Source organism: Osmerus mordax, chromosome 13 (assembly GCF_038355195.1).
Source record: "Osmerus mordax isolate fOsmMor3 chromosome 13, fOsmMor3.pri, whole genome shotgun sequence".
Lineage (NCBI taxonomy): Eukaryota > Metazoa > Chordata > Actinopteri > Osmeriformes > Osmeridae > Osmerus > Osmerus mordax.
The window spans coordinates 15,764,524-15,784,523 of record NC_090062.1 but is presented as its reverse complement, the minus strand read 5'-3'; the positions used below and the strand labels follow the sequence as shown (position 1 = coordinate 15,784,523).

Sequence of the window (20,000 nt, the reverse complement as noted above, 5' to 3'; positions counted from 1 at the left end):
AGGTGCGGCTGGTTTTAATCCCTGCAAATCTCCTCCTCTGTCCCCCTTCCCAGCGGAGGAGATGGGGGCTAGCGTGACGGTGCAGCTGGAGAAGGGAGCCGGGGGGGTCGGATTCAGCCTGGAGGGGGGAAAAGGCTCCATCCATGGAGACAAACCCCTGGTCGTCAACAGGATCTTCAAAGGTACTGTAGGCTCACATCCTGGGACCTGAATATCTGTCTTATGCACACATGGCTGCCACCCACAAATAGAAGTTCACTTTACAAACAAGGGAAAAAAAGGAGGAATATCTGGATATATTATTATATATATCAGTTCCAGCTGAGACTACCTGAATTGTATGTGTCTAAAGATATATATTATTCCATTTGCAGTAGCAGTTGTGACTGTTACAATTAGGTGATGCTGTTCTCTGTCACCAGGGGGTGCTGCAGAGCACAGTGGTCTGCAGACAGGAGATGAGCTTCTGCAAGTTCAGAACTTTTCCCTCCAGGAAATGACCCGCTTCGATGCCTGGAACATCGTTAAGGCTCTGCCTGAAGGACCCATCACCATGGTTATCAGAAGGAAGGGAGAGGAGACGGACTGAGCTGGACAGAGATCTGACCCAAACCTTCCTCACCCTCTGACCCTAACCCAGTCCTCCCTCTAGCCCTCTGACCCCAACCAAAACTTTCCTCACCCTCTGACCCTAACCCAGTCCTCCCTCTAACCCTCGGACCCCAACCCAAACCTTCCTCACCCTCTGACCCTAACCCAGTCCTCCCTCTGACCCTAACCCAAACCTTCCTCACCCTCTGACCCCAACCCAAACCTTCCTATCCCTTTATGATCTTAATCCAGACCTTCCTGGTTCCAGTTTAGACTCTCCAAACAGGACCTTCTCTGTTCTGCTTCACCTATAGAGGGAGACTAGGGGCCAGGTTGATTCTGACACAGAGCAAACACAATCTATGGACACATTACTACAAGCTTTTCACTATCTGGTATGGAGAAGTGAATACAGTACATTTGACAAAGAAGCAAAGAAGATGAAGATATAGTTAACTTTAAGAAGGTACTTAAACTCAAAGGCCTGTAAGATTTTAATCACATTTTGTATGTACTGTACACAAACTAAATTAAGGGGAAACAGCATAGTCATCCTGGTGCTTGACCAACCAAAGACTACAGACCTATATATGCAGACCAAAATGTAACTGAGTATTTCATTTAGCTATTATTGTTCATTAGAAATGTTTAAAAAATACTTTGAGATGTATGACAAAAAAACATAGACGAGTTACATTTCTGAATAAATTATGATAAACTGAAACACAACGTAATCTTCATTTGTGCATGTGTGAAGGGTAGACAAGGGTACATTCAGGGTTCCCACGGAGTCTTAAGTCTAAAATTCTGAACTTTAAATTTAACGCCTTAAAATGTCTTTGAAGACATTTGAGTCTGTGAAGTCCCACATCTCACATGACCACAATGTAACTTTTAAGTTAAAATAAACCACTTAAAATTAGGATTTGAACCCAGGCTGTTGCGGTACTGCACCAGCATGCCTGATAGAGCATGCAAACTGACCCAGTGAGCTAACAGGGGAGCCCTGCTTTCTTCTGGTTTTCTGACACCCCAACTCTGCAGGTTGTTACAACTAGATAATTCAATGTCAAATTTTATGTTGAGTGGAAATTGTTATGATCCCTGATAGCTCAGTGGTTAAGGATGTGGACTTCTGTGTGAGGGGTCTTGTCTTCAAATCTGTCTGAAGGATCTTCTTACAGCTCAATTTTTGCTCTTGGACTAAAACTCGACATAAATAAAACTCATAAAGGTAAATTTAGACTCTTGGTTGAGTCTTTCCTGGTGGGACAGTTGGGTACCTGGAAAGACGGTTTGGAGAGGGGATCTGGACAGTCGGGGAGTGCGCTGCGGTTACAGGGATCTGGACAGTCGGGGAGTGCGCTGCGGTTACAGGGATCTGGACAGTCGGGGAGTGCGCTGCGGTTACAGGGATCTGGACAGTCGGGGAGTGCGCTGCGGTTACAGGGATCTGGACAGTCGGGGAGTGCGCTGCGGTTACAGGGATCTGGACAGTCGGGGAGTGCGCTGCGGTTACAGGGATCTGGACAGTCGGGGAGTGCGCTGCGGTTACAGGGATCTGGACAGTCGGGGAGTGCGCTGCGGTTACAGGGATCTGGACAGTCGGGGAGTGCGCTGCGGTTACAGGGATCTGGACAGTCGGGGAGTGCGCTGCGGTTACAGGGATCTGGACAGTCGGGGAGTGCGCTGCGGTTACAGGGATCTGGACAGTCGGGGAGTGCGCTGTGGTTACAGGGATCTGGGCCCATGGATGTGTTTGGTGCTCTATGCTGGTTTTGAACCCAGGTCGTTGTGGTGTAAGCTCTTGTTCTCAACCCACTACACCACGGATTCCTCCTTCTAAATACTTGGAAATGTCTTAAAAGGTCTTACGTTTGACTTACTAAAACCTGCAGGAACCCTGTACATTACAAGAGTAGACAATGAAGCACATCTTTGTGAAACCCATGCCAGAAGGCAAAGTTGAACACCATTTGTGGATGTAACTGTCAGTTATTTTATTCATGATGCTGGTGAAATACAAAACCAGTACAGTACAGGAGGTAAACAGTCCTTTCTCTCTGTTTGTTCAACTACCCTTGGTGTTCAGGAAACCATCCATAGCAGCATCTGCTTTCTATCGAGAGGACCACTAAGTACCCTCAGTCCTACACAGGGTGCACATGACATGATCAAGTACTTATAAAACAATCTAGCAAAGACAACGTGTCACCTGACTTCTGACAGTAAAGTGGGCGAGGAGACGAGTACAAACACTGAAACAAAGTGTCACACAGTTAGGAGGCAGTGAGTTGAAAGCAAACACGCGGAACTGGGGCATGAGGCGGAATGCACTTGTAAGTTCTCATTAAGAAATCCACCTAGGATAAGAAAAGTTAAGTGCTGTGTAAAAAAAGAAAGAAAAGAAAAAGGAAACTTAAAAATAGGGCTCCTTAAAAACAAGAGATTAAAAAACATGTTTATCATCCAGTATATGGCTCTTTACCAGTGAACACGAGGCAAAGACAGTAGGCATGCAGGTGGGTTACAGCACATTGAATAAACTGCAACACTGATAGGCCTGCCCCTCTCCAGCCCTGCAACACCTCAGTCTGAGAGAGAGAGGGACAGAGACGAGGGTCGTGTCTGGTCAGTCCTCCAACCCCAGGACATTTAGCCTGGAGGGCAGAGAACATCGCCGTCCAACTGCCATCCAACTGCCTTCCTGCTGTCTACCTCTGAGACTCAAGGTGCACCACAATCCCCTGGAGCAGAAGCATAGCAACAAGGGGGTCTGGGGGGTAGCCCCCCACATTTACATGTCTGGCCCCCCCAGATGTCTGATTGCCTACAGTAAAAAAAAACATACATTGATATTTTATATATATATATATATATATATATATATATATATATATATATATATATATATATATATATATATATATATATATATATATATATATATATATATATATATATATATATATATATATATATATAAAATTGTATTTTAGTGGCCCCGCCATTTTAAGATCGGAACCTCCAACAAAAAATTCCCGGCTACACCCCTGCCTTGGACAGGTAAAATACACTCTTTGTTATTATTCAGGCTGTGTAAATATTGCCATTTGCCCATACTGCAAATACCTGTGCTTCTTAGCTGTGAGTGAGAACAGAACATACTGAATAAGAGGTTCAGCAGTCCTCGGTCAGAGGGGAGTGGAGACGGGACCAAACAAGGAACGTTCAAGTACTACATATGAGATCATGTGACTCACTGGCCCAACCCTGGGGAGCCAGTAATGGAGTGTGTGAGGTTCATGCAACATGCATGATACTGGAACACAAGACCAGGGCAACCAGGATAGGACAAAGGGACAGAGTTCCATAGTTTCCATAGTTACAGTACCAAAGAGAAGGAATGCATATATTCTGAGTCTCCAGTATGTACATAATGTAGATCTCAATCTACGGTCATTCTTTTGAACAGGACGATGGTGCCGATGCATCTCGGGCAGGAAATGTAAAGGGATTTTCTTTTTTGATTTGGCAAATGTAAGAGTTGCTTCTTCTTTGGGTGCAGTCTTTAGGGTTGATTTTCCTTCCTAGGCCAATACAAAGGACACGGAGAGCGCCCTGCTGTTCACGACGACACACACTCACACACACACACACAGCGCCCTGTTGCATGGACTTCATGTGCTGGAGGAGATTAGTAGCACTGGATGCCGTCTTGATTTCAAAAGGAGAAAATCCTAACTGGCATTACCACTGTCTAACCCCATGTTATTCACTTGATGCATCAGAGGAATTTCTATACGTTATTTTCAGTTTGAGTGCTTTAAAATGGAGTTACCTTGGACCTGCTGAGAGAGTTAACCAGCGGTCAGGTTGGGGATCAGGTTGAGGGTGAGGTTCAGGGTCCTGTTGGGGTCAGGTTGAGGTTGAAGTTGGGGTCAGGCTCAGGGTGATGGGTGAGGTCGGGGTCGTGTTCAGGGTCATGTTCAGGGTGAGGTTCATGTTCAGGGTGAGGTTCATGTTCAGGGTCAGGTTCGGGGTCATGTTCGGGCAGGTATCAGTGATCCTTGAGGGAGCGGACAGCCTTGGCCAGGTTGCTGTAGAACTCTGCCATGCTGGACGGGAAGAAGGAGTCCACCACGGAGCGAGGGAGGAGTCCTCCCAGGTCCGTCTGGAAGAAGCTGAACAGCTGCGTCTTGTTTGGCTCCCTGGGGCGACACCAAGTTCAAGTGTTTTATTGTCAGATGCACAGAACAACACAGGGTCATACTGGGCACTGAAATTCTTAGGACAAGACAATGCAAAGCAACCTGGCACAACATAACATATAAGTACTCAGAACACATATTACATCTATGGTAAGCTAAAATATAATAAACCTCCTAATATACAAATAATATACAATATTCGATACAGTATACTTAACCCTTGTGTTATCTTCGGGTCATTCTGACCCATCAGTCATTGTGACCCACCATCGTATTGCGACAAATTTACCGCATACAAAACAAAATTTTCTTTTAACCGTTGGGCTGTCTCAGACCCCCCACATTGCAAAGGTTAAAAAAAAATATTTTAATTTGTTTTTGTATTGGGTAAAATTGGGTAAACACAACGATGGTTCGTTATGAACCTTTGGGTCATGTGACCCGAAGGCTGCACAAGGGTTAACCTCTAAATACACATAATAACCTTTACTAACCTTATAAACCTATACTAACCTAAGACAAGTGAAGGGGAGAAGGGCGAGACGCCTCATGTTTTGGTTGTGAAAAGACGCTCTGGTTGTGCTACATTGTTTCTCACTGCTGCCCTCCTGTGACAGTGTCTTTACAGAATCGTTTTTAAGGGTTTAAATGTCTTCTTTTCGTACATATTTTTTCCTTTTTTTTTTTTAAGTGTTTTTTTTTACGCAATTGTCTGATTCCACATCTGGTGTGTGTAGGGTGGAGCAGACCTGGTGGAGTACTCACGCTGAGATGGGAACACAGATGCATCCACAAGGGTGGTTGAGCCCCCTCACGTATCCAGACTGAGGGGGGCAGCTGGGGTGGCCCACATTGGTGGCTGCACGAACCGGGGAGACAAAACAAACACACTCAAACATTCGGAATTAGCTTTACCTAGGAAGTAGCACAAGGTTATACACATACAACAGTATGTATTTTTTTATTTCCTTTTTTTGTACTTTTTTTTTTTTCTTTCTGCACTTTTATGCCTACTACATGGCTGTTCCCTTGCCTTGTCTTGTCTTGAGAATGTCATTACCTAGAACGACTTGTGTTATAACGAGCGCATGACAAATAAACGTCTTTGACGTTGACGCTAATCCAGCCCAGGAGGTACATATAGAAGAAGTCATCCCGTACCGTTAGAAGTGATGGTGCCGTCTTCGTACTGCTTGACCAGTATGACGTCTACAAAGTCTCGTGGCGCTATGATCCCCATAGCGGCCGAGGGAGTGACGGTGCGATACACAGAGACATCCTGGCAGAAAGAGAGACCGCACACACACACTGACTTGAGCAGAGGACACAGGAGCCGGCACGGACAACACACACAAACACACATCTGGACGTGTGCTCGCTAGTCTTTTGTGATTTGCCAGAGTGTGTCGCAGATAGACAAGAGTTTGTGAGGTGTGCTTAGAAACACGACACAAATCAAGATGCTGGTCATTTTCCTTCAGTCTACATTGTGCGTGTGTGTGAGCGCTCACAGAAGGAGAGTACTGCACAGCAACAACCTCAGGGATGAAGAATCTACCTTGATGAAATAAAAGACAAGCGATGTAATCAAAAAACCAGAATATGGATGGAGATGATTTCAGGAAACAAAAAAAGGACTGACAGATATCACGGTCGTTAAGTACACAGTGTTGGGGAAACGTACCTCTGTGACTCGCTCCAACAGCTCAAACTTTTTCACGTTGTTGTCCCACTTCACTCTCATGCCATTGGGCACGGGTTTCAAACACTCCCAGACCTTCTCTGGGCTGCCGTTAACCACACCTTCTCCTTTATACCTGCCAGACACAACAGGGAGGAGACGCAGGGAGGAGAGGAGAAGGGAGGAGAGGAGGCACAGGGAGAAAAGGAAGCACAAGGAGGAGAAGGGAACTTGACTTTATCATTGTGAGATGTATCACTGGAGTTAGCGTCAGATCACATAACACAATTTCTCATCAACAACACTTATCTGATGTCTGTCTAAAAGCAGCGGACAATCATAAGAAATGCCAATGGTTAAACTATTACCCATTATACAGTTACTGCCCTTAGTGATTAGAGAGACAGTTGTGGAGGACTGTACTGCAGGGTGGATGTGTGAGTTGGGAATGCGCTTACACATTCCCCGGGAACTCCGTCGACGGCCGCCAGGACACGATGACATCATTCTATAAAATGAAAACATCATGAATGCCGAACTCCAAAATCATACTATGCTATTCCCTTTGACGGCAACGTCCAATGATGATTGCATGTCTAGCTACGGTAGGCGCTACAATGAAAATAGCTAAATTACTGTCCCATGCATTGAAAACAGATGGACAAAAATATGTTTATATAACACTTGAAATTACATTACACGTATGTGCTCAGCCACGTATGCAACTGTGTCGGCAACTATTAAAGCAAGCGAGTTATCTTCTGATAGCTAGAAAGCTAACGCTAGCTGTTGTTACACACCGATTTCTTGCAGACTTTCCACCCAGACTCGTCCTTGGTATAGCTTATGAGACAGTCGGCTACAATGTTTGCTGTATGTTGATAGTCCATGTCAACGGCTCCGGTTAGTAAAGATTAAACGGAAGTACCGACAGTTAGCCAGCTCGTGACAGTTAGCTACTGTTCGCTAGCTAGCAAAGAGGATATATGATGAAGGTCTCGAGCTTTGCAATTTTCAGCTATACAGTACATGTAGTTAGTTGGTTATACTAACTATTTACAACGCAGACTTTGGTGTCATGTTAAATAATTGCCATGCAAATGAAATATGTAAACTGGCTCTAGTCTGTTCTTTCCCCTGTCACTTTCAACACAAATGTCATTTCAGAAAGAAGACGTTTCCGAGTTTGAAAAAAAACCCACTTCCTATCACACAAACTGCATGCTGGGATTTGTAGTTTAAAATGGAGCGGATGAAAATCCAAAGCTAGGTAGAGCTACAAGTTCTGACAACGTTTTTATCACATATTTTTTTGAACTATTATTTCCATAATATACTATATTAACGACGTATTTGATAGGAAAGCTTGACAACGTTTTTTTCAGCAATTGTATTTGTTGTGTTCCCATGTTGTGTTCTTCATTGCATACAATGCAATGTAGAACACAACAGGGGAACCACAAAACCTAGGGAGTAGAGATAAAGTCAACACAATCAAGATCTTCTTTGACTGGTTAAAATGACCGTAAGTCTCACAAGGCGGTTTAGAGAAGCATTTATTAGGAAGCCTAATAGTCAGTTTTAGGTCAGGATGCATGACTATTAGCATATTGAAACAGCTGGTAGGATATGCTGTACATGCACAGAAATAACAGCATTTTCCCCTGTATAAGCTATCCACCTAATAAGACCACTTTGAATAATTTGTGCTTTACAATACACCCCTAACATTTTCCCTTAAAAAAAAAAAGTGACTTTAATAGTTGTAATAGTTCGTGATTTTACACATTGGAGCACATTAAGTCTTTCGAAGCCGACACATTTAGGTCTATGCTAGCTTTGGATTTCTTCTTGACCATCTTCCCGTGCCTGGCTTCAGACTTCAGGTATCTCTCCTTGTTGTGGATGACCTGGATGTACTGGTCGGTGCTGCTGTTCTGCTGGTCGCTGCTGGAGGCCAGCGAGGCCGAGTCTGACTCCGTCAGAGAGGGCTCCAGCTTGGTCCGGGAGGTCTTGGGCTTGACTGGTCCCTGGAAGTGTGGGCTTATTTGGGCTTGTTTCCCTGGGGACTGTGTGTGTCTTCTGACCGCCGCTGGAGGGACTTCGGCTCCTCTGACGTTGATCTGGGAGCCGGAACGGGACCCCACATCCTCCCAGTCCCCCTCCGCCCTCTCCTCCTCCCCTTGCTGCTGGGTGGAAAAGCGCCCCCTGGAGGAGTGGCTGTCCTTCGCCATGGACAGCTGGCTGTCCGCGCGCTCCCCTATGTAGAAGCGAGTGGGCTGGTGGAGGTCGGAGAGGGAGTGGGGCCGGAGCGTCTGACCCAAAGCCCCCCTCCTCACGCTCTTCCCGGCCGCCGCCTCCTCCTCCTCCTCCTCTTCCTCCTCCTCGCTCAGGTGTGGCTGCGAGGGGTGGGCACGGTGGGCGTGGTGGTGGTGAGGGGTGCGGGGGGTGTAGCGTTTGACGTTGCGGGGGTACAGCTCCAGGATCTCCCCGGGGTCCTCCATGCGGAAGTGTCTGGGGACGCGCGTGGCCGAGCGGAGCAGCTTCTTTCGGGCTTCGTGCTCGTTCACGATGACGTAGCGCGTGGAGGGAGGGCGTCGGCTCACATAGCTCTGGGCTGTGATGATGCCTGCCGCCTCCGCTGGGTGGATGGGCCGTATGGTCTTCCTGTAGAGGGGGTCGGTGTGGATGTTCTCCGGGTAGCGGGCTGGGGGGATGTACGCTCCCTGGTGGTATGATTTGGACCTGCACGTACCGCTGGGGCCTCCTAGATACGAAGGGTGCCTGGAAGGAAGGAGGAAAATAGATGTAACAGAATAATTCATTATGAGTCCTCTTCCTTGAGATGTGTGTGTGTGTATGTCTGTGTGTATGTCTGTGTGTGTGTTACTGTGAGCAGGAGCAAAAGAGAGAGAGGTGGGAGACCTGTTTGGCACATGTTCCAGTCTCTGTTTCTGCAGTATTGACACAGTTGGACTTCTGGATGGCCCAGCAACACTACTCCGGTTCAAATCAGCCCTGGACGCCGACTGGGTGATGGTGCGGATGCTGTTCCCGCGGCGAACTGGCGACTGGAAGTTGGTGACGCTGCCGTTGTGTCGTGGCGACGGCGTGCGGATGGAGGACTCACGGCTGGTGATGTCACTCTCCTGCTGGTCAGACTTCTTTTCTACTGCCGTCTCTGGGGCCTGGAGACGGGCTGGGGGTGAGGGGGTGGGGGGTCAAGGGTCACAGGAGAGGGAGGTATATCACACACACACACACACACCTGCCTGTACTGTATCACTAACAGGGAGGAAGTCAGGCCAGAAACGAAAGGCTTCCAGTACCTGCAGCCAACTGGACCACCTTCTTCTTGTCCTCCGTCCGTTCCTAAAACAAACACATCTGGTTCACTGAGCTTGCAGAGCAACACCACATCACATGGGAGTCAGGTGGCTGAGCGTTTAGGGAATCGGGCTAGTAATCTGAAGGTTGCCAGTTCGATTCCTGGCCGTGCAAAATGATGTTGTGTCCTTGGGCAAGGCACTTCACCCTACTTGCTTTGGGGGGAATGTCCCTGTACTTACTGTAAGTCGCTCTGGATAAGAGCGTCTGCTAAATGACTAAATGTAAACAGCACAACAGGAGCCCGACCAGGCTGGATATAGTATTCATTAGCAGCTTGTGCACAACGTGAGGGATGGTGATGAAGCTCACAGTCTGAAGCTGCTGTCTCAGCTGGTTGTTGGTGAACTTGAGAGACCTAGCGATAGCCTGCAGGTAGTAGATCAGCATGCTGAAACACACATGACATCATCACTCACCCCCAAGTACAGTACTTACATGAAATACTGCTTTATATGAGAGTGTATATACTGCGTGTGTGTGTCTATGTATATGTATGTATCTCTGTGTGTGTGTCTGTATATGTATGTGTGTGTCTCTGTGTGTGTCTTTATGCATGTGTGTATGTGTCTTTGTGCGTGTGTGTCTGTGTTTGTGTGTTTAAAAGTGCTTTTGCTTGTAAACTCACAACAGCAGCAGCAGTCCAGGCAGCACCACGACAGGACTGGTGACGTAGTTCATCACTTTACTGAACCACAGAGGGAAGTCATTGGATATCGTATCTGAGATGATGTCGTAAATCTTATCCTGACCACTGCGGAAACACACACAGTAATTCTTCTCATGACCACAGCAGAAGAGGAAGACATTTACCAGTGGCAGCTCATAATTATAATGACATCCACACAATCCATCCTCTACTTTGTACTGTTTAAGAGGGTGGTCTGTTTTAAACAGGTAGCACTTTGTCTACCAGCAATCAGCTAATAGGAGAGCATACCTAAAGGGTCCGCAGTGCTGGGAAGGTCTGTATCTGACGATGGCAAACACAGTGGGCAGCATGCACAGGAACAGCATGAACAAGAGCATCGCCAGGTAGAAATTATTTGACCTGAAAACAACCAAGAGTCACATAAAACAGCCATGACGTTTGAATATAGAGTAGAGATTTACGATAACGTACAGAACAGTAGTTTTGTGTTTTAGCGGGTTTTTGGGCCGTGAACTGTTGAAATGCTGTGGCAAACTGGGGAATGAGATATTGTATATATAATATGTGCACTTTCCACATGCATACATTACATAGCCAAGAGCTGGAGGTTCAGCAAGTGTTTTTGAATTATCAGGAAATGTGTCATCATCAATCTCTCTCTCTTCCATTTGGCTGCAGTGTTTAATCGCTCACATGAAGGGTATTCCCCCTAGTGTGAGTGAAACTGTGAGCAACAGAGAGGGAAAGAGAGAGACAAGGAATCTGTGAGCCTTTATGTACTCTATGTCCTTCATGTATGCTTGTCATCGAGTGTCTGTGTGTGTGTGTGTCTGCTGGTAGTTCTGTCACATCTGGGAGTGACTGATAAGGCCTGAAAGAGGCAGCAGCAGACTCGTTACATAAATCTGAGTGGGCTGATAGCTCGGAGCTGTGTGTGTGTGTGCTGAGAGCTGTGTGTGTGTGTGTGTGTTGGGAGCTGTGTGTGTGTGTGTGTTGGGAGCTGTGTGTGTGTGTGTGTGTTGGGAGCTGTGTGCGTGTGTGTGTGTGTGCTGAGAGCTGTGTGTGTGTGTGTTGGGAGCTGTGTGTGTGTGTGTGTGTGTGTGTGTTGGGAGCTGTGTGTGTGTGTGTGTGTGTGTTGGGAGCTGTGTGTGTGTGTGTGTTGGGAGCTGTGTGTGTGTGTGTGTGTGCTGAGAGCTGTGTGTGTGTTGGGAGCTGTGTGTGTGTGTTGGGAGCTGTGAGTGTGTGTGTGTGTTGGGAGCTGTGTGTGTGCTGAGAGCGGTGTGGAAGCTTGCCACAGAGATGAGCTTGTTCTTTCTCAGCGCTTTCTACAGGGCTAGAAAATTCGATGTTGTTACGGAGATGGGGCAGTCAGACCAGAACCATAAATGACCCAGTTTGAACCCAAACAGGAAGAAGACACATGTTTGTCTCTGCTGGCTGACAAACAAATGCATTTTTAGGTGGAAACATCATTCAGAAGAGACAAAAACAAAAGTGATTGGGGCGGGGGGGAAGGAGAGGAAGAAATAACGAGAGGAGACAATAAAAGGAGGAGAGCAGGAACAAGTGGAGGACAGGAGGAGAGAGGAGATGAGGCTGACCTGGAGGCTCTGAAAACCTGCTGATGAGGAACGTTGCAGGTGAGCACAGCCCAGCTCCTCAGGTACATCAGACCTATTAACTTCATCACATTAAAGGCTGGGAGACAGGGAGAGAAGAACGCACCCATCCTGACAGGGGATAGGAGAGGAGGAGAGGAGGAGGAGAGGAGGAGGAGAGGAGGAGAGGAGGAGGAGAGGAGCAGAGGAGGAGGAGGAGCAAAGGAGAGGAGGAGGAGAGGAGGAGGAGAGGAGGACAGGAGGAGGAGAGGAGGGGAGAGGAGGAGGAGAGGAGGAGGAGAAGAGGAAGAGAGGACGGGAGAGGAGGAGGAGAGGAGAGGAGGAGCAGAGGAGGAGCAGAGGAGGAGAGGAGGAGAGGACGGGAGAGGAGAAGCAGAGGAGGAGCAGAGGAGAGGAGGGGAGAGGAGGAGCAGAGGAGGAGCAGAGGAGCAGAGGAGGAGAGGACGGGAGAGGAGGAGCAGAGGAGGAGAGGAGGAGCAGAGGAGAGGAGGGTAGAGGAGGAGCAGAGGAGGAGCAGAGGAGGAGAGGAGGGGAGAGGAGAGTAGGGGAGGAGAGGAGGAGCAGGAGAGGAGGAGCAGAGGAGGGGAGAGGAGGAGAGGAGGGGAGAGGAGGACATAAGTATATAGAAGACAGCAGAAGGATCAGGTTTACCCCTCATCCTCCTCCACACCCCCACACACACCCCTGCAGGGGTCAGCTGCACCCCATATAAAACCCATTACACCCTGGGACTCTTATCTTCGCTTCATTATGTTCTCCAGCAGTGAGACGACGAGTCGGAAATAAACAGAAGAGTCCCAGTCCATCCAGCCATGGAGCTGTGATGGAGAGCTCCCTGCTGGAGCAGAGCCCAGTGCAGGGTCAGAGGGCTCGTGTCTCTGTTAAGGGAGAGGGGGTGATCTCTAACTATCATTCCAGGAGTCTCTGTGTGTTTTTCTGTTGCTCGGTAACCAGGAGATTTCTGAAGCTGAAATGTGGCAGGTGCACGGCTCTGGCCCCAAGGGCTGGCAGTCTGTAATGTTTGTGACAAATATAAATATATCCAGATTCATCACCTAGCCCTCGGGCGCTGCAACTAGCATCCTCTAACGGTCCAAGTTTAACTGACTTGGCCACGTACCTTCTAGACACAAGGCAAGGTGCCATCATACTCACCAGATCATTCCTTGGTTGTATATAAGGTGGAGCACGTTCTCGGCTATCTTAAACTCTCCATATTCAGGCTGAGGAAAGATGTTCAGAGAAGAAGACAGACATGAAGAGAAAGAGGAATCTGAGATGTGGGTTGAGAGGAAGTGTGTCATTCCATTTCCTGCCTCTCTCGTCTTCTTCTACTGTCAACCAACCACGGTGCTTGTGATGTTTCAGGGTTGGATACAGGAATAGACACGCATAAAAAAAAAAAGGATTGTTCTGGAAGTTGTGTGTGCGTACAAACTTGCTCTCCAGGTCCCAGCAGCAACAGTCACTAAGGTAACGGACCACCAGGCCTCGGATGAAGTCGATGAGCAGGATGCTGGCCACCGTGAAGATCATATCAATGATAGACAGCTTCAGCATCTCCTAGGAACACACAAACACACACACACAAAGTAGACCAGCTGACCCCCACTCTCCCCCCTCTCTCTCCCTCTTCAGGGTTGTCCTTTCCTGAAACACAGGCCAACATTGTGCAGTGACGTGCATCCCTCACCTTTGACACTTTCATTATGTTAATGCGTAGGGTTTAACGTTTCAATCCATACTCTGTCGATACTTCAGGGTCGTCCCTGGGACAAACAATTGCAACGGAACGATGCATTTTCATTTTTCTTGTCAGCTTAATGCCTGTAAGGACTATTAAGGGAACGCATCTGAAGAATGAAGCAGGTTATTAACCAGTCAGAGAAGGATTTGGAGAGTGGAGGTTATTGGAGCCCCCTGCAGAGCTAACTGCTAGCCTGGCACAGCTCAGATAACCCAGTATTATGTTTCATAGTCAGTTGGTAGTGTTGTTTTCCTGTGAGGGATACAGCATTTTAGCCAGGGAATCCTAAACTGCTGGAAGCCTAACACACTTGTTGTAAGTCACCTGTTCTGACAGCTGGACTTCTATTGGAGGAAAGGAATAGGAGAGAGGAGAGGAGGAGGGGAGATGAGATTAGAGGGAGAGGAGAGGAGGAGGGGAGATGAGAGGAGAGGAGGAGAAGAGGGGAGAGGAGGAGAGATGAGATGAGAGGGAGAGGAGATGAGAGGAGAAGAGGAGAGAGGAGGAGAAGAGGGGAGAGGAGGAGAGATGAGAGGGAGAGGAGATGAGAGGAGAGGAGGAGAGGAGGGGAGAGGAAGAGAGGAGGGGAGGAGGAGAAAGGAAGAGAGGAGGGGAGAGGAGGGGAAAGGAGGAGAGGAGGGGAGAGGAGGAGGGGAGAGGAGGAGGGGAGGAGAGATCAGGCACCTGTCCTACGTAGGTCTCCCAGCACGGATCCTGCTGCGACCTCGTGTTCTTCTCAGGAAGACCGGTGTGGTTGTACGTGGTTGTCATGGTACTTTTGGTGCTGTTGTCCAGCACCATGACGATGGTTGCCAGGGTGATATTCCTGTGTCCGGAGAGAGAGACCAGAGTGGACAAGTTCTCCTCCCCAGGCTGGGAGATGGTGGCCATGAACGCGCTGGGGTCAGACCAGTTAGCTGGAACCCCATGGACCTGGAAAAGGAAGAGGAATATCCATTTAGATATTTGACCTACAGCATGACCTCTGACCTATAACTGCTTATTGTTACGATGAAGACAAGTGAGGAACAGGGCTAGTGACAACAACGCCAGAGGGAGAGATGGGGTCACCAAGGTCAGTGTGGGCTACTCACAGCCGAGCTCATGATGTTGACCTTGTCCAGCAAGGCGATGATGAGGCTGTAGAGGTTCCCCAGGTACAACACCAGCACTCTGGGAAGACAGAACCACACTGTTAGGGTCAGCTCAGGCTCTCGCCCCCGGACGTGGAGCGGGGATGTGGGTGGTGACGGAGGGATACACGGGGGGGAGAGGGGGAGGGGGTGCGACCTGGCCAGCTGCCAACGGAGCGAGGTCCTGGGGTGGTACATCTCCAGCTGGGACACCAGCTCGAACGCTGACGGGGCGATCATGGTGATGAGGGACACCACCACGCTCACCTGCGGCAAAACAGGATGTGACGTCACGCTGACGGCCCACTGGCACCCAGAAGCACAAGTATCACAAGTGTCTCCTACGGCAGGTGTGACTATCAGAAGCGTAGCCTCAGGCTCACGCCCTTCACCACTGAGGCAAGTCTTGTTTACATTTACATTTAGTCATTTAGCAGACGCTCTTATCCAGAGCGACTTACAGTAAGTACAGGGACATTAGGGTGAAGTAGGGTGAAGTGCCTTGCCCAAGGACACAGCGTCAGTTTGCATGACCGGGAATCGAACTGGCAACCTTCGGATTACAAGCCCGATTCTCTCACCGCTCAGCCACCTGACTCCACAGGTTGCACGTTGTTGCCACCTCACATCAAATGTATTATTATTTTCACCTCGTTCTTCTCCCACAGCGTCAGCTCTGGTTTCTCCTGCTCCAGCTTCTGAGAACGGTCCACCACAAAGTAGATGATGTAGATGCTTCCCGCCAGCGAGAGGAGCACCAGGATGTTGGCCAGGATGCGCAGGCTGATCAACACGGCCCTGCGTCGGAGGGCAGAGAGCAGGCACAACATGGTTTGGGCCCGCGCCACTGAACCGTGCATGCTGAGCAGCACATGCGTGATTTACAGGATCGGGTGTTGGGTCTATATGATGAAGAGCGCCTAGGGAGCCCGAGGGCAGGGTGATGGCAGAGGGGGGGGTTATGGAGAGGTCCTCGGGGGAGGAGAGAAGCGGGGTGAAGGCTTCCGGAGGTATTAATCCGGTTTTAATGTGTTCCCAGGTCTGATGATGCTCTGATGGTGATGTAGGGGCTGTCACCCGGAGCAGTAAAAAGCAGTTATTATGAGTTATACCAGGAATGCTGGGACTAGGTGAGCTCTGTATTACAGGAGGACTGGGACAGAGAGAGTAAATCCATCAGGTGTGGGAACAAGAGGAGGAGGACTGAGGAGCAGGGGAGAGGAGGAGGGGAGAAGAGGAGGAGGACTGAGGAGCGAGGGGGGGGGGAGGAGGAGGGGAGAGGAGGAGGAGGAGGGGAGAGGAGGAGGAGGAGGGGAGAGGAGGAGGACTGAGGAGCAGGGGAGAGAGGGAGGAGGGAAGAGGAGGAGGGGAGAGGAGGACTGAGGAGCAGGGGAGAGGAGGAGGGGAGAGGAGGAGGCCTGAGGAGCAGGGGAGAGGAGGAGGGGAGAGGAGGAGGCCTGAGGAGCAGGGGAGAGGAGGAGGAGGGGGAAGGGAGAGGAGGAGGACTGAGGAGCAGGGGAGAGGAGGACTGATAGAAGTGGTACCAAAACACGTACAAACTAGTGTCCTTCTTCTTCTCCTGTTCCTCCACGATGGCTTCCTGAGGAGACAGTTAGTTAAATATTCAGTAACACACAGAATGACACACAGACAGCTTCCTCTGACTGTTCCGAGACACACAGGAGTAGAGTTCCAGAGTTCAGACTGGAGACTGGATGAAGGGCATCCTTGGGGAAATCAGCGTTAATTCAATGGTACATAAACTCCCCCTGAGCCGAGGACTGGGACTCAATTAAAGACTGGAGATCATTGATAATCACATCACAAGACAGAGCTCTCTGTGAAGATGAGGCACCAACAGGATTCTTCTTCTGACGGGATGTCTGTGTGTATGCAAGTATGTGTGTGTGTCTATGTGACTGTGTGCACATGTGCTTGCGTGTGATCCTGTGTGTATGTGTGCTGCTTGCATGTGATCATGTGTGTGTATGTGTGTGTGTGTGTGTGTGTGTGTATGTAATGTGCTTGCATGTGATCATGTATGTGTATGTGTGTGGTTGTGTGTGTGTGTCGGTATGTAGTGTGCTTGCGTGTGATCGTGTGTGTGTGTGTGTTTGCTTGCGTGTGATCATGTGTGTGTGTGTGTGTGTGTGGTTGTGTGTGTGTATGTGTGTGGTTGTGTGTGTGTCTGTGTGTCGGTATGTAGTGTGCTTGCGTGTGATCATGTGTGTGTGTGTTTGCTTGCGTGTGATCATGTGTGTGTGTGGTTGTGTGTGTGTGTATGTAGTGTGCTTGCATGTGATCATGTGTGTGTGTGCGTGTGTGTGTGTGTGTATGTAGTGTGCTTGCGTGTGATCATGTGTGTGTATGTGAGAACCTCACCCTGATGTTGTTGACTATGGCGGCTCCTTTGCTCTCCGCAGCCTCCAGGTTTCCGATGAGGTAGTCCCAGGCACAGAACACCCTCCAGCAGAACGTGAAGTTCTCGTCCGACGCGCTGGCCAGACTGAGACGGGAGTTCTTGGCCATTCTGGTCACGACCGAGGGCACAGAGAGGACATGTCACTACCGCAGGCTGCGCACACACCAGTCAAGCCCCACTGTGACACCACAGTGCAGTCACAGGCAGGGTGGACTGATGAAGACAGCGATGGTGATTGGTTGTTCATGAAATTCACATAATCTCTTTCAACATCAAAGAGAACAAGTGCCAACATCACATCAGTCCATATCAACGGAGGGATTACTTTCTTAACAGAATGATGAAACTGTAGGCAAAAACGGCCATCCCAACCAGGAAGTATGCGAGCGGCAGTCGATAGCCAGCACTGCCGATCTTCCTCACCCTCCCGTAGTAGCCGTAGAACAGGACCGAGTACTGCAGGTAGCCCTGGTGGGGGCCATGACACAGGGACAGGCATGAGCACAGCAGGGGTCAGGGCCGGCCCAAGCCTTTATGGGGCCTTAAGCAGAATTGATTTGGGGGCCCCTTGGCGTCGCTTTTTTATAAAAAATTCAAAAATACATTAAGCTGTAATTTCATGTGCTCTTGGGGGCCCTTTGGTGGCCACGGGGGCCCTAAGCAGCCGCTTAGTTCGCTTATGCCTTGGGCCGGCCCTGGGTCACGTCACAATTAAGGAGCACGTCATTTGAAATCCAGTGTCGCTCTTATTGTTTTATCTCAATGCATTGATTTCAAATGGACTTTAGCCCTCCCTGCATTCCGGGAGCCTTTCTGACTGGCTCTGGAACTTTAATGTACTGTGTATTACAGTATGTGGACTGTGGTGTAATGTACTGTGTATTACAGTATGTGGACTGTGGTGTAATGTACTGTGTATTACAGTATGTGGACTGTGGTGTAATGTACTGTGTATTACAGTATGTGGACTGTGGTGTAATGTACTGTGTATTACAGTATGTGGACTGTGGTGTAATGTACTGTGTATTACAGTATGTGGACTGTGGTGTAATGTACTGTGTATTACAGTATGTGGACTGTGGTGTAATGTACTGTGCATTACAGTATGTGGACTGTGGTGTAATGTACTGTGCATTACAGTATGTGGACTGTGGTGTAATGTACTGTGTATTACAGTATGTGGACTGTGGTGTAATGTACTGTGCATTACAGTATGTGGACTGTGGTGTAATGTACTGTGCATTACAGTATGTGGACTGTGGTGTAATGTACTGTGTATTACAGTATGTGGACTGTGGTGTAATGTACTGTGTATTACAGTATGTGGACTGTGGTGTAATGTACTGTGTATTACAGTATGTGGACTGTGGTGTAATGTACTGTGCATTACAGTATGTGGACTGTGGTGTAATGTACTGTGCATTACAGTATGTGGACTGTGGTGTAATGTACTGTGTATTACAGTATGTGGACTGTGGTGTAATGTACTGTGTATTCCAGTGTGTGGACTGTGGTGTAATGTACTGTGTATTCCACTATGTGGACTGTGGTGTAATGTACTGTGTATTCCACTATGTGGACTGTGGTGTAATGTACTGTGTATTCCACTATGTGGACTGTGGTGTAATGTACTGTGTATTCCACTATGTGGACTGTGGTGTAATGTACTGTGTATTCCAGTGTGTGGAGTCTGTTACTGTATAATGTTACTCTGCATTCCACTCGGTGGACTGTGGAGCTGGTATAAAGAGGAGAAAGAGAGAGACAGAGAGAGAGAGAGCGAGACAGAGAGAGAGAGAGAGCGATACAGAGAGAGAGAGAGCGAGACAGAGAGACAGAGAGAGAGAGCGATACAGAGAGAGAGAGCGAGACAGAGAGAGAGAGAGCGATACAGAGAGAGAGCGAGACAGAGAGAGAGAGAGCGAGAAAGAGAGAGAGAGACAGCGAGAGAGAGAGAAAGACAGCGAGAGAGAGAGAGAGAGAGAGAGAGAGAGAGAGAGAGAGAGAGAGAGAGCGAGAGAGAGACAGCGAGAGAGAGAGAGAGAGAGCGAGAGAGAGACAGCGAGAGAGAGAGAGAGAGAGAGAGACAGCGAGAGAGAGAGAGAGAGAGAGAGACAGCGAGAGAGAGAGAGAGAGAGAGAGAGAGAGAGAGAGACAGCGAGAGAGAGAGAGAGAGAGAGAGAGAGAGAGAGAGAGAGAGACAGCGAGAGAGAGAGAGAGAGAGAGAGAGAGAGAGAGAGAGAGAGAGAGAGAGAGAGAGAGAGAGAGAGAGAGAGAGCCTTGCCCCAAGAGACCAGATGGTGTCCAGGTCCTGGGCGTGCTCCAGGTGCTCCTTGGGGATGGTCTTGCTCCTCGTCGTCCCAAACGGAGCTCCAGCCAGCAGCTACAGGAGCAACACAGGAAGCACACCTGCTGGATCTTCCAGTATCTCACTGAAAAGGTTGTGGTGTTTGTTGTCTACCGAGGAACTACTACCCCCCCCCCCCTCTCACACACACACACACACACACACTCAGACATTACCTGTAAGTTTGGGTTAAAACAAAACACTGTTTTT

The 20,000-nt window shown here is 48.7% G+C and overlaps 3 protein-coding genes across 3 annotated transcripts in view; 1 reads left to right on the top strand and 2 right to left on the bottom strand.

Moving 5' to 3' along the window:
• Positions 1 to 1,410, top strand: part of il16 (interleukin 16) — a 20,636-nt gene extending 19,226 nt beyond the window's left edge. Inside the window, exons 23-24 of the mRNA XM_067248824.1 lie at positions 54 to 182; positions 423 to 1,410. Coding sequence (XP_067104925.1) covers positions 54 to 182; positions 423 to 589 — 296 coding nt within the window. The 3' untranslated portion in view covers positions 590 to 1,410. The remainder of the gene's footprint in view (positions 1 to 53; positions 183 to 422) is intronic.
• A 2,139-nt stretch (positions 1,411 to 3,549) lies between these two features.
• stard5 (StAR related lipid transfer domain containing 5) lies at positions 3,550 to 7,615 on the bottom strand. The gene is made up of 6 exons (XM_067248823.1): positions 7,284 to 7,615; positions 6,942 to 6,991; positions 6,487 to 6,619; positions 5,964 to 6,081; positions 5,568 to 5,661; positions 3,550 to 4,802 (listed from the first exon to the last, which is right to left on the bottom strand). Exons 1-6 carry the CDS (start codon positions 7,371 to 7,373, stop codon positions 4,652 to 4,654), a joined length of 636 nt encoding a protein of 211 aa, XP_067104924.1. The 5' UTR covers positions 7,374 to 7,615; the 3' UTR covers positions 3,550 to 4,651.
• A 596-nt stretch (positions 7,616 to 8,211) lies between these two features.
• The window catches only part of LOC136955745 (transmembrane channel-like protein 3), a 17,316-nt gene continuing 5,527 nt past the window's right edge, over positions 8,212 to 20,000 (bottom strand). The window contains exons 6-22 of the mRNA XM_067249469.1: positions 19,728 to 19,826; positions 17,769 to 17,911; positions 17,404 to 17,551; positions 16,578 to 16,621; positions 15,672 to 15,819; positions 15,179 to 15,288; positions 14,983 to 15,061; positions 14,573 to 14,821; positions 13,576 to 13,704; positions 13,297 to 13,364; positions 12,124 to 12,252; positions 10,811 to 10,921; positions 10,499 to 10,624; positions 10,183 to 10,261; positions 9,813 to 9,855; positions 9,409 to 9,682; positions 8,212 to 9,267 (exon numbers count right to left, since the gene is read on the bottom strand). Coding sequence (XP_067105570.1) covers positions 8,265 to 9,267; positions 9,409 to 9,682; positions 9,813 to 9,855; positions 10,183 to 10,261; positions 10,499 to 10,624; positions 10,811 to 10,921; positions 12,124 to 12,252; positions 13,297 to 13,364; positions 13,576 to 13,704; positions 14,573 to 14,821; positions 14,983 to 15,061; positions 15,179 to 15,288; positions 15,672 to 15,819; positions 16,578 to 16,621; positions 17,404 to 17,551; positions 17,769 to 17,911; positions 19,728 to 19,826 — 2,982 coding nt within the window. The 3' untranslated portion in view covers positions 8,212 to 8,264. The remainder of the gene's footprint in view (positions 9,268 to 9,408; positions 9,683 to 9,812; positions 9,856 to 10,182; positions 10,262 to 10,498; positions 10,625 to 10,810; positions 10,922 to 12,123; positions 12,253 to 13,296; positions 13,365 to 13,575; positions 13,705 to 14,572; positions 14,822 to 14,982; positions 15,062 to 15,178; positions 15,289 to 15,671; positions 15,820 to 16,577; positions 16,622 to 17,403; positions 17,552 to 17,768; positions 17,912 to 19,727; positions 19,827 to 20,000) is intronic.